Here is a 12,764-nt window from a genome sequence, read left to right as displayed (position 1 = left end):
GGAAACTATGCTGCAAGAGGGGCTGATAAAGCAGCTGCAAAGCAAACCTCAGCTGTTTTTTCCATCCTCCCCAAACAGAGTTAATTAGCATAGGGAAAATGACTAAGGTGTTGACGTCACCTCTTTCCAGTAGAAACTTACACTTTGTCCCTGTCTGCCTGCAAGCATGCGGGACTTGACTCAGGAATTTGCTGTCCAAACAGGATCTGTGGAAGCTGTGCTTTTTTTTCCCAGGGGGCTGGCCCTCAGTGCTTTATAAGCAAGAGCTGGCTCAAGAAAGAACCGACAGCCTCTTGGAAAGAAACCTCACTTGGGACTTGACTGCATGGATCTCTCTCTAGCACTTTCACTGTAAGAAAACAAGATGCATTTTAGAAACTTTAACTACAGTTTTAGCTCCCTGATTGCCTGTGTAGCAAACAGTGATATCTTCAGCGAAAGTGAAACCAGGGTAAGGCTTCTAATGTGACTGATTTTTGAGTTTTCAAAGCATTATGCTAATTGGGACTATTAACTGAAATACTTGGGGGTATGTGGCTTTCTTGTGAGTTTTGAAACAAATCCAAAGTATTTTGAGCCTTGAAAATCAAAAGCTGTTGCCTGAGGAATTAACTGGAAGGAATTTTTAAAGATCTCAATATTTGAAATCATCCAGGACTCTGGAACAACTCATTAATAAGACAGAGTTTTTGCATTGTGTGTTTTCATTCTGTCTGTGTGTGTTGTAAGTAAACTTTCAGGAGAGAGGTCTCTTCTGACAGTGACTAGAACATTTTACTTTTACAGCTAGAGTTCAGAATAATTTGATTTCATCTTAGGAAATAAATTTTGTAAAGATATTTGTATGTTTGTAGTAATTACAAGGGCCTGACCTCAAGCTTCCAGATTTCTCTAGTTAGGGAAAATGCAGCCATAGCAAATAATAAAACTGAATAAATAATTTAAGTGTGGGATAAATGTACCTCCTGAGCAGCAGCTCTCATTGATGGTAATTAACATAATTGGTAATTTTAATCACTATATTTTATTCTTAAATTGATTAAAACATAAGATTTTTCATCAATAGCTACCCAACTATCTAATTGATCTTTAATAATATTGAATATGAATGAATCCTGTATGTTCTGTTTGGGGGGTGGTTTTGTGTTATATGCTTTATACCCAAAGCCATATTGGGACACGTGAGGGTTTCTTTTCTTTTTTTTTTTTTTTTTTTTTTTTTTTTTTTTTACATCAAATTTAACTCCATATTTGTGTTCAATGCTTGTGGGCTGGGACTATAGTTTTTGAACTAGATTAGAGAGCACGTTCTATGTGTAAAAGTACTACAAAGTCTGTGTAGTTAGTATTTACCTTATGTAAGTAAAATGATTTTAAATAGAGATGCCATCCAACAACTGTAGTAACTAAATATTATTTATTAGAACAAATAAGATTATTTTATAAGAGAATGGCATAGTAGTAACCTGGATTTAACAAATAATGTGAGTTCTCATTTGTTCTGGTCCTGACCCTGACTTATAGTCTAAAAATATTCATCAGTCATCTCTCCCAATTCTGAATCATAACTTCAAAACTACACAGTTAGTCACAATGCCTATTGATGAGGTCATGCAAAATTCCAAATTTACAAAGACACCGTTGTGCCAGAAACTTCACCATGCTTGAAAGAAGTGGGGAAAAAAGGACTAGGCAGCCAGATAAACCCGCTGTCAGGCATCCGCCCTGCATTCCTTCACATGGGCCTCTACAGCCACCCTCGTGGGAAAGTTGCTGAACTTTTCATAAACTGAAGAAAGCCAGGGAATGTGCAGAGAGCAAGGTTGTGAGTTGTTCCACTTTCCCTTCACAACCTGCCTGATGGAGACAGACTGCCCTTTGCTACTCCCGTAGTGCTGCCTGGAGCAGGCACACACTTTCTAGCAGTGAGTATTCCTGGAGACAGTCTTGCTTACTCAGAATCCTTGCTCCCCACTGCAGGAGCACTGCGCTTTCCCTGGATTTTCCAGGTCACTCTGATCTCTGCTTCCTCTTCTGCATTGGTCACCTGCTTAGAGGGCAGGTTGTTCACAGTCCAGGCTCTGGGCCACACTCTTCTCAGTCACCCCCTTCTGCCTTTCACATAGATTCCGACAACCTGGCCTAAGTGTTTAGTTGGGAAAAACGACTCAGAAAACATGCGACTAAGTGCCCGTGCAATCTTCTTTGAAGTGTCAACTGTCCACCAACTAACTCCCTCCAGCTCCCTCTCTGGTTGGAATCCTGAGGAATTACATGGCCTCCTGCTGCCCCACAGATACTCCCACCTCAGGACACGGCCCAGGGGGGCTCTCCCCAGGGCTTTTCTCAGGAGGCTCATGAGCCGTTTTCTGAATCTAAGTTTGTAATCCTCAGCTTGGACTTTTCATTCTAACAGCTCATCTTTCATAATTTTCACTAGTCCTTATAGCACTAGAGCAAGGTGTGTACATATGTCAAAGCCAGCATGGAGAAAAGGGTTCATTTGCAGTACATTAATTTTTAAACCACTATTATTTTAGAGAGTTAAAAAGTAACAGACTGAGATAAAAACAATAGTGGGAATTTTTAAAAACTATTCCTTTAAGAAATGCAAGACTTTTTATTATCTTTATTGTTTTTCAATTCAATAAAAGTGCTTTTTTTTTCCCCCCCAAATTAGCCGCAGTGCTTTTAAGCCCTAAAGAAATATTTGACATACATAGCATCACCCTGAGCTGAGCAGCAGGATTAGAGTTGGCTAGACTGGGGAAGATCATAGGACAAGGGGACATCAGGCTGGGGAGTGGGGGGATGGGGGGAGTGTATAACATGTTACCAAACTGAGCCTCCTTGGAAAATGCTCATTCTACTTTAAAAAGAATGTTCCTGTTACCATAAGCAGTGTTTAAGTATTGGTAATTAATTGTTCTGCTGTTTAAATGAATTTAGTAAATCATATCTTCTTACCGTCTTATAAAATCACCTATATAGAACTGAAAGGGCAGGGTCTCATCAGAGAGGAAAGGCTTTTCTCTAAGAAAGAAGTTAGGAGTTGTTGAAATGATTGATCATTCACTTCCTTAATAAGAAATGTAATGATGTCATCTAGTCAAGGGTCATATGCAGGTAAATTTTAATTCCTTTGATTTCTGTTGTTATATTCCAGGCCAAATTTGAATCCCTCTTTAGGACTTATGACAAGGATATCACCTTTCAGTATTTCAAGAGCTTCAAGCGGGTCAGGATAAACTTCAGCAACCCCTTATCTGCCGCAGATGCCAGACTCCAGCTGCATAAGAAGGAGTTTTTGGGAAAGGAGATGAAGTTGTATTTCGCTCAGGTGAGTCAAATTTGTTGCTTTGCAGTCTTCTCCTGTCTCCCTCTGGCCCTCTTTCAAAGTGGCTTATATGTTGATTATGTTACACATTGAACACTTCAAGAATTGGTCCTGAGAAAGGCAAAATTCATACTCTGAATTTTCAGTGTCTCCCCTATTTTAAAAAGACATCCAGGTGTATTTGAAAGCAACCTCAGAAATAGCTGCTCACCTTCTGGGATTGATATGTCGGAAGAAAGAGTGCCTCACCTGTTCATTCAGGAAGCTTGTAGGGCACAGTGTTGTGCCAGGGGTTCTTCAAGTGCCCTAAGATTTGTGCAGCAGTTTTCTTGAATTTGCTCAAGGGTTAGGACTAAGGACCAGTTGCAGACTGAAGAGCCAGTGGCTCCAGCTTGCAGGTGTTCTCACAAGCACCCAGCAGCCTGCTCTCAGCAGGGATCTAGTAGTCTGTAGATGCACCTGCCAATCATACAGGGCTGCCAAGCCTGGCTTGAAAGGAAGAAATGGGCTAACCAGACAGGTCACTGATGCCGAGAACCCTTTCTGCTAGCAGCGGTCCCAGCCCCAGGGTACCCACAGCAGAGAGAGAATTTTCGTGGACTTGCTTTTTCTCCTGCCCACCACCCTTCCCACCCTCCTCCTGGGACCCTAGGTGACAGCTCCCAAAGTTTCATCTGTTGTAAGAGGGGCTGACAGATTGTCAGGGGAGGGGAGAGGAGTTTCAAGAAGGCTGCTTTCCAGGTAAAGTGAGTCCCCATTGGGCTCTGACCCCCTCCATGCCCAGCTTGACCTCGATGACAGTGGCTTTATTTTTCCCATTTATAGTGAATCACTTCTGTTAATGTTCAAGCATAATTACTTGCAGTCCCTGTGCCTGTGAGTCCCACAGCCTTGGGAGGGGGCTCTTACTGTATTAGCACCATAACTAGAGTTCAGACATCCCTTCCCCGGTACAGACTGGTTTAGGATTCCTCCTTGAGTCAAACCTGTTCTGCAGCCTGGACATCATCCACCTGTGTCTGTTAAGCCGTCATTAAGTTCTGTTGCCTTGCTGCAGTTCCTCCTTTGTGACAAGTGACCCGTGTTCATTGCTCCTTAGACTTTGCACATAGGAAGCTCGCACCTGGCTCCACCAAATCCAGACAAGCAGTTTCTGATCTCTCCTCCTGCCTCTCCCCCAGTTGGTTGGAAGCAAGTGGAAGACGCTACTCCAGTCATAAATTATGATCTTTTATATGCTATCTCCAAGCTGGGGCCAGGTAAGCAGCACCCTCAGGTAACAATGGGGGCAGGGAGTCATGGAGAGATTGTGCAGAAGGTCAGAGATGATGCGCACCTGCCTGGGGAGTGAAAGTATCCCCACTGCTCTCCTGTGGTCCCATGCAAGTGTGTTTTGTGAACCTTCTCTGTTGCATGCTCCTGCATCACGGTCACTAGTGCTGGGAGCATGCGCACCTGCCTCTCGTTACTGCTTGTGGCACAGGAGAGACTGCAGCTGGTCATGGGGACCATGCTCTGCGGCCCCTCCTGCAGGTATCACCCCTGAGCACAGCCCATGTGGATGGCTCGTGCCCCAGACTCAGGTCCTGTTGCTGTGGGTGTAGATGAGCAATTGGACTTTGGAAAGGAAAAACAGACCCCTTTCAGAAATTTCATTTTTATTCAAGGTAATTGCCCATTGATCTGATTCTCACCTGCTCTTTTAATGGACAAGGAAAAGGGAAACCTAGATCATAGTGAAGAAAGAGCCCCAGTCATGCATGCACTGCCCTCGTGGCCCCTACTGAGCCAGCCAAAGTGAGACATGGTTCCTGCCCTCTGAAGGGACACAGGTGTGAGCGCTTGAATAGGTACCTCAGCTTCTTGTCCATAAAATGTGTCTTACCCCATGGAATTGTGAGTGGTAGGTGAGATTATCAACTAGAAAGTACTTCAATCAGTGCCTGGCCCATAGTCAGTGCTCTGTACATGTGCTTTGAAAATCAGATGTTGGTGGTTCCTGCGCTGTCTGGGGAGCAAATCAAGTAAATGCTGAGACCATCAGCTCCTCGTTTCTCCTTGACCAGCAATCTGATATTCCTTTGGGTTGAGGGTTTTGTTTTCTTGGACCATCAGCAGTTTCTTATTGAAAAGATTATATTTCTGAAAACATTGCCCAAGTGGAAATTCCCTCTGTGGCACAAAGCAAGAATCACATTACTTACTGCTAATCGTGGCGTGAAGGTCAAGATCGAAAATGGCCAGTTTGAGGAAGCATGTGCTCCTCCACAGCAGGTCCTGGCCAAGGTGCAAAGCTGGGGTTTAGAGTCTTCTCATGGGTTAGAGATCTTCTCATCAGACAGGATCTCTACCTGGGGAGAGGTGTCAAACTGTTCCAGAGGCAAGAAGTGCTGTTGATGAAAAATCTTCACACTCCAGAATCTACCACTCCTTTACAGAAGGTTTATTGGAGGAGGCTTTTTTGAAAATAGGCATAATAAAATCAATTTGCCCTTGGTTTACTTAACAATGAGCTTGAATAATATTTCATATTTAGGTTGTACTTTTCAGCCAAAAGGATTGCAAAGATTTTGCAAAAATGGTCCTAAACCCTGAGCTTTCTGGATTTTGGCTGATTGGTAGATAGACAAGAATATCTAAAGAGGCTCTTGGCCAGTATTTCCAGGGATCTACCTGACCTCCTGTACCTTAATTCTCTCTCTCAGAGAGCTGAGGCTCCTTCAGTTTTTTAAATGCAATTATAATAGCATTCCCATCTCACAGGTGGGAGAGAGAAAAGGCAGCCACCACCTTTGTGAGTTAAAGTGCCTTCCCCGTTGAGAGGAGTAGCTGCTCCTTCCACCTAGAAACCAGCTGTGGTGAGGTCACAGTGGTCAGTGAGGTGCCTCCATGTTCACCCAAACTGCAGAAATATTCCATGCACAAAGCCCTGCAGGAAAACTCACCTCAGGCCACCTGGATGGGGGAGTGGGCTTAGGCAGACCCTGCTGCCCCATTTCAAGTCCCCAGCATAGGTACAATTCCCAGCTTTTCACCAGGAACGATTCGGCCTCTACTCTTAAACGTCATTCTAGGTAACATTTACCAGGCATGTGTGTTGTGAGCCGGGTACTGAGTGCTTTGTGTGCATGCAGTTTGCTGCATGAGGTCGATGCCTTTATCACTCCCATTGTACCAGGAGGAGACTGAGGTGCACAGGGAGGCCAAATAATGCTCCATGAGAGGTCGGCCACTCTGCCGCACTGCCTCCCATCGCCCAAAGATACAGACTCCTCCTATAGCTGGACGGGTGCCCTAAAGGGCTGCCGCGCTCCTTCCTTCAGCACTGCGGGCTTTTCAGTTTCAGAGAGTTCACCCTTCCTGTGCTGGGCCAGTGGCCTGAACTTGACTACACCTGGTAAAACCCAGGGTGACACACATCAGCAGAGCACCCCTGGTTCCAGGGGCTTAGCAGTGGTTATGAGAGAAAGGATGCCATGGTCAAAACGTTTTTGGAGGGCCTGGTTCAGTGCAGCCACAGCTGCTTCTGCGTGCAGGCCTCCTCGTGTCTCCCATCCCCTGGCGTGCACTGTGACCCTCAGTGGGAGCCTCACAAGGGAGGCAGGATGTCTGTTTCCAAACATGTTTATTCATCCACGCTATTTTTCCTGAGCCTCTGTTTCTCACACCACACTTGGGGAAAGGCTGACGGAGGGGGAGTCCCCTGGGTAGTTTGGGTGTCTGGTGGACATGCTAAACATAACCAAAAAAAAAAAAATGCTTTCCTCCCATGCCTTTCCTATGCCTCTACTCAGGGCATTTGACTGAAAGCAGGGTCATATACAGTAGAAATATGTCTTTTTCTGAATGAGCCACCAAGAAAAATAAATCCCAAATGCATCTGGCTGTGTCTCTAACTGCCATGCATGCACACAGGAGCCTGGCCGAGCAGATCCCTTCCTGCTTTTCCACTGATGCTTGCCTTTTGACTTTCAAGGACTTGTCCAAGTGACCCTGCAATTATTCTCTTTCCCTAGGGGAAAAGTATGAATTGCATGCAGCAACCGACACCACTCCCAGCGTGGTGGTCCACGTATGTGAGAGCGATCAAGAGAACGAGGAAGAGGAGGAGATGGAAAGAATGAAGAGACCCAAACCAAAAATTATCCAGACCAGAAGGCCAGAGTACACACCTGTCCACCTAAGCTGAACCGGCATGTGGACGAAGAAGTATTCCAGATCATTCTCATGGGGAGGAATCTTTTACTACGGAAGTGGCCAGTCACGATTTTGGAGGCGGCAGCTGTGATTGCTGTGGCAGAAATTCCAGTTCATGTTGCTCAGAAGAGAATCAAGGCTTTGTCTCCTTGATCTAATGCTGCACATCAGTCAGTGCTCACGGTACCCAGGAATGTCTTGGGCCAATCACTGAGTTTGTAGTGATCGCTCAAGGACATTTGGGAATGTCTTGAGAAAACCGATCACGATAGTGTTTTGTACTTGTTCTTTTCTGGTAGGTTCTGTGTGAGCCAAGGGCAGGTTGATCAGTGGGTTTGGGGAGAGCTTTCTGTCTGTAACCAGCCCATGGGGTAGACTCTCTACTGGCAGGAAGAGGCACCACGCAAAGCTGCCCAGTGTCTCATGCAGAAAGGTTGTGCAAACAACAGCAATGCAAGGTGGAAATTGTAGTGTTTCATTTCTTCCCTCATGTTCTAAAGTTTGTGCATGTATATTACTGATTTTCAAGACTAACCTTTGTTCGTATGTGAAGTTACATCATTGTTGTTTTGCGTCTCTTGGGAAGCTAGGAAAGCATTGGAGAAACTTCCACCTTTCCAGATCCTCAACTCTCTCTACATCAGCACTCACAGGTGCAGTTCTGCCTGGAGTACACACACTCGGCATCCCATCCAGTGCAATATGTGACTTGTGCTTTTGCAAAAGAAGTTGATCTGAAATTCCTACATAGAATTTAGCTTATACAATTCAGAGAATAGCAGTTTCACTGCCAACTTTTAGTGGCTGAGAAATTTTAGTTTAGGTGTTTGGGGGCCGGACATCGGTTTCCAGTATTTCTCTAACATGGTGGTTTATATACATGAGTTATAGCCAAAAACCTTTTTGAGAACTGATGGTTGACATAGTTGATTTTTTTACCCCGCTAAAATATCAAGATACACTTGTAAATAAAGCTGGTAGCATATATTCATACCTGTTGTACACCTGTTTGAAAAATAGGACAGTGGAAGATAGTGTAAGATGTATTAACCTACTTGTGAATTACATGTTGTAGAAAATGTTCACATGTTCAGCAGGACTTGAATTCAAAGCATGTAAAGTGGATAGTGGATCCGTGGTGATATGAGAGGGATGCAGTGCCTTTCCCCATTAATTCCTGGTGGAATTGTTACACTTGGTCAACATTTGTCATTTTTTTTCTAGTTGTGATGTGTATGTCTGGTAAATAGGTATTATATTTTGGCCTTACAATACTATTACAAAGTTTATCATTTTGAAATACCTAATGCCAAGAAACAATGCATGCTTTGGAAATTTGGAAGATGGCTTTCTTTAAGGAGCAAATATGTTTGCATTAAATTCTTTGATTGTTCATACCAAGAAATTGATTGAATGTTCTCAAAACCCTGTTTACAGTACTTGGTAGGAGGGAGCCAGTAAGGGAGAGACCATTGCATAGCTGTTCAAGTGTTTCTAGTTAAGTGCTTTTAAACTGGAGAGGCTAACCTCAAAATATTTTTTTTAACTGCATTCTATAATAAATCAGCACAATATGCTCTTTATGGAAAAGTGATTTGTTTGTCATTTTATTTCTAGGATAAACCTGTGAACTCTTTGAATCCTGCAGTGTCAGGAGGAGACATTCTTTTGTCAGTCTGAGCTTAGAAACTCCTAATTCTGTGCTGTGGTTCACCAAGGGTCCACCACACTAACAATACATCACTTAGAAAAGGGGAAAATGGATAAAACTGCAATCAGCAGATGCCTGAGTATTTCCTTTGAGCAGGTTGATGAGACTGTGATAAAACCCTGTTCACCAGCACCTCCACTAAACAAGTTTTTTTGATTGTTAATTTGAGGAGTTTTCTGTTAGTATCTCCTGTGGACATCTTTTCTAAGTAATTAAGGCCAGTTATGTTCAGAAGATTTGTCTGTAAGCCTTATGTTTGACTCTCTGGCAGGCTTTTCCCTGGAACTCGTTATTTCAAATGGTGGTGAGCTTCCTGGGCCAGCCCACAAAGGCCTAAATAACCTAATATTTATCGGCTGAAGTCTAGCAAATTACATTAATCTTGATCAAGATTAACATTAAGCATTTCTCCATGAAAATTCACATGCTACTTTTTTCCCCTTTTATAAGAAGCTCCAGCCTGACGTTTCCCCGAAGGCATGTGCATATTCTAAAGCCATATGTGTTCAAGGTTTAAATGTGCTGGAAAATCCACACCTCAATCAAGTTGATCGAATCTGATTACTGAGAAGATTCACTAATTGACCACTTAAGGAGAGAAATATTCCCAAATAGAAATATGGGGTGGGGCTTTCATGTATCGTTCTTTTGAATAACTGGGAGCCCACTGGCGAGCACAGCTAGACTGAGAAGTGTGCTAGCCCAGCACCCTGGAAGGAAGTGTTGTCAGGTCACTTAGACTCCCAGCAGTTCCCCTTACATAACTGGGGAAATATGAGTTGGTGGTCCCACTGCAGGTGAAGCCAACAGACCCTAGATCAGAAAGCACAAGTCAACGAACATCCTCACTCAGGAGGGATGGTCTCTTTGGAGTCATTCTGGGACAGGTGCATGCAGCAGCCTCAGCTGAAATTCCAAAACCAATAGTGCGCACAGTTACTGGTTACCTGGCTGTTGGAGTTGAAAGGCACTAAGTCGTGCACATGCCCAGGACTTGCTTATCTTTGTCTGAGAAGGGCTCAGTAAAATGCAAAACAACAGGCACAAAAAAGGCAGAATCATGCCCACACTCTGCCACTGATTGAAAGTATTTCTGTATTACTTATCTGATGGTAAGCAGGGTAGCGCCATCCAAGAAAAGAATGCTCCTCAAAATGAATGCTAAATCAAAGTGAAGGGTGGTAACTCATGGGAGAAGTAGAGCAAATCATGCAGCTATTAACACTCAGGTTATAAACATTGATTTCCAGTCAGCAAGCATTTAGGATTTTGCATTTCCAGAATGTGTGAATTAGTGCCCACAGGAGATCTGCATTTTCAGAGAGCTTTAATTTTAGGTGAAATGTGCAGAACTCACTACAAAGTAAATAGATTTTATCAAACATCAAGTTGCAGAGGATTAAATGCACTATGTAGGCATGTTATGACCACAGATGAATGGGCCAGCTGGAGTATGTCATACTTTACAGCAGTTGCAGAGCCCCGCAGAATGTTTGCCTCAATGTAATAAGTGCATTCCAAATAACATTCTCCTAAAGACCTACAATTCAGATGGAAATTGCATAAATAATTTACTATAAAATTATTTGGGAAGAAGGTAGGTGGTGAATAAGAAATACATTCTCTCTTCCCTGATTCTCTGAACTTCTGATTCTAAAGTAGGATATGTGGGGGATTTTTTTCATGTACGCCACCACTCTTGGCAATCTTTAATTCACATCTGAAATTCTCACTCTGTGACTCACCAAAAGTTACATAGCAATCAGGTAGACATTTTATTCTCACATACCTCATTTTCTTCAGCAATCCTTCCCTGCTGTTCGCGAAAGGTCATTTTAATCATGGCCGTGTTTATGAAAGACAGAAGATTATTCACAAGTGATTGAGATGTGGTGCCTGCATTCAGCATTTCTTTTCCTTTCAAGATTCTGATTAGGGATTTGGGGAATCTGGGAACCATTCTGCAGGGCGAATGACAGCCAAGAGGGTGCTGTAGACACTGCTCACAGCTCCCTCTTTCAAGACTATCAGGGCCATTCCTGGCTGACATCACACTCTGGCCACACAGAAATTTCAGTGTCTCTAACTCACCACATTCTCTCATCCCTATGCATCATTGCAAATGTTCCCTCTGCCTGGAAAAGTATCCCACTACCCCAGCCCAGCCCAGCCAACTCCACCATGATATAAGTACTATGAGAGCAGGTCCCTGTCTGTTCTGCTCACCTCTGTCCACATCACTCGCAGTTCCCTCTGTGCCCAGCCCACAGCACTCAACAAATACTACTGACATAATTAACTGACTCTAATATTTGTCCTGCAGGTCTCCATTGTTAATGTCCCTTCCTTCCAAGAATCATGGCCACTTGCTCCTGTTAGATCTCCCTTCGTGCCCCATTCTTCCCCATTGTAATATGTATTGACTTTTTAGCATAATTGTTCAATTGCCCTCCTTATAGAATATAAATTGGGTGGAAGTGGGGTTCCTGGTAGACAGTGGCTCATAGTAGACATTCAACATCCCTGTGGATTGCGTGGATGGATGTATGGATTGGATGTATGACTGATGGATTAGACGGATGGATGGATGGATGGATGGATGAGAATTTTAAAGGCAGAGGAGAATAGAATAGGGAAAAAATGAGAAAGAATAGGAAAAAAAAAAATGAGGCATGTTCCCATCTGCCTAGTCAGTAGAGCCAGTAGCCAGCTCAGTGCTTTAATCCAACGAATTGTCAGGCTACTGCAGCAATAGGAATGAAAAAGAGAAAGACATAACTGTAGAATAATTAGTGAGAAAACTTGTTTTTTCAAGTTTTCTTCTCAAAACAGGATAACTGGCTAGAGGAAGGGGGACTGGGAAGGAGCATGAAGGAACTTTTCAGAGTGATGGGAATGTTCTGTATCTTAATGGAGAACACAGAACAGTAGCAGTAATAACACAGAAGTAGTAAGTAAGTAGCACAGGTGTACACATTTGTCAAAAACTTGTCAAACTACACCACCAAACAGACAAGCCCCCTTGCCTGGTCCGGAAGGGCATAGAATGGCATGGCCCGAGCTCACCCCGGGGGAACTGTGCTCAAGAGAAAGGGATGAGAAGCATAACCAGAAAGCATTCTGCCGAGTTCCGATGATGTGAACGCTGCAGTGTGCTTGAGGGGCCTCTAGAAACAGGAAAAGGACAAGAGAAGGGTCAGCACAGGCCCTTTCTTCAGCCAGCCACCGCTCTGCTCTGACCCCATCCTTAACCCTGCCCCAGACAACGGCCCAGGCAGAAGCGTGTCATCCTCTGACAGGAGCCAGGCTGGCTGCTTCAGATGCTGGCCACGTAAGCCCACTAGGCATCCACACCTCTGTCCCCACCTGGGGCAGGGCCTGACTCCCCTGCAGAGATGCAGGATGGAAGGGCGAGGAGTCCTCAGGCATGAGCACGGCCTACCTACTCCCAGTGCCGGGGTCCTGACGGCCGGCCAGAAATCAAGGAAATTGGTCGAGGCCTGACATGTGGCTGAGCAT

At 44.1% G+C, this 12,764-nt stretch overlaps 1 protein-coding gene across 1 annotated transcript; it reads left to right on the top strand.

Moving 5' to 3' along the window:
* The first annotated feature begins 242 nt into the window (after positions 1-242).
* Positions 243-9,124, top strand: RCAN1 (regulator of calcineurin 1). Its single transcript, XM_063098135.1, has 4 exons — positions 243-451; positions 3,167-3,340; positions 4,437-4,596; positions 7,354-9,124. Exons 1-4 carry the CDS (start codon positions 365-367, stop codon positions 7,524-7,526), a joined length of 594 nt encoding a protein of 197 aa, XP_062954205.1. The 5' UTR covers positions 243-364; the 3' UTR covers positions 7,527-9,124.
* The last annotated feature ends 3,640 nt before the right edge of the window (positions 9,125-12,764 follow it).

This window comes from Cynocephalus volans, chromosome 1 (genome assembly GCF_027409185.1).
Source record: "Cynocephalus volans isolate mCynVol1 chromosome 1, mCynVol1.pri, whole genome shotgun sequence".
Classification (NCBI taxonomy): domain Eukaryota; kingdom Metazoa; phylum Chordata; class Mammalia; order Dermoptera; family Cynocephalidae; genus Cynocephalus; species Cynocephalus volans.
The sequence above is the reverse complement of the archived record's forward strand: the minus strand, read 5'-3'. Positions and strand labels throughout refer to the sequence as shown.

What these genes read in the sequence shown, in the direction of transcription:
- RCAN1 (XM_063098135.1), top strand. Translation starts at nt 365, where the DNA reads ATGCATTTTAGAAACTTTAACTACAGTTTTAGCTCCCTGATTGCCTGT. An exon ending in TGAAGTTGTATTTCGCTCAG is followed by an intron (nt 3,341 to 4,436) that starts GTGAGTCAAATT and finishes ATTGCTCCTTAG; the next exon opens with ACTTTGCACATAGGAAGCTC. An exon ending in TATCTCCAAGCTGGGGCCAG is followed by an intron (nt 4,597 to 7,353) that starts GTAAGCAGCACC and finishes CTCTTTCCCTAG; the next exon opens with GGGAAAAGTATGAATTGCAT.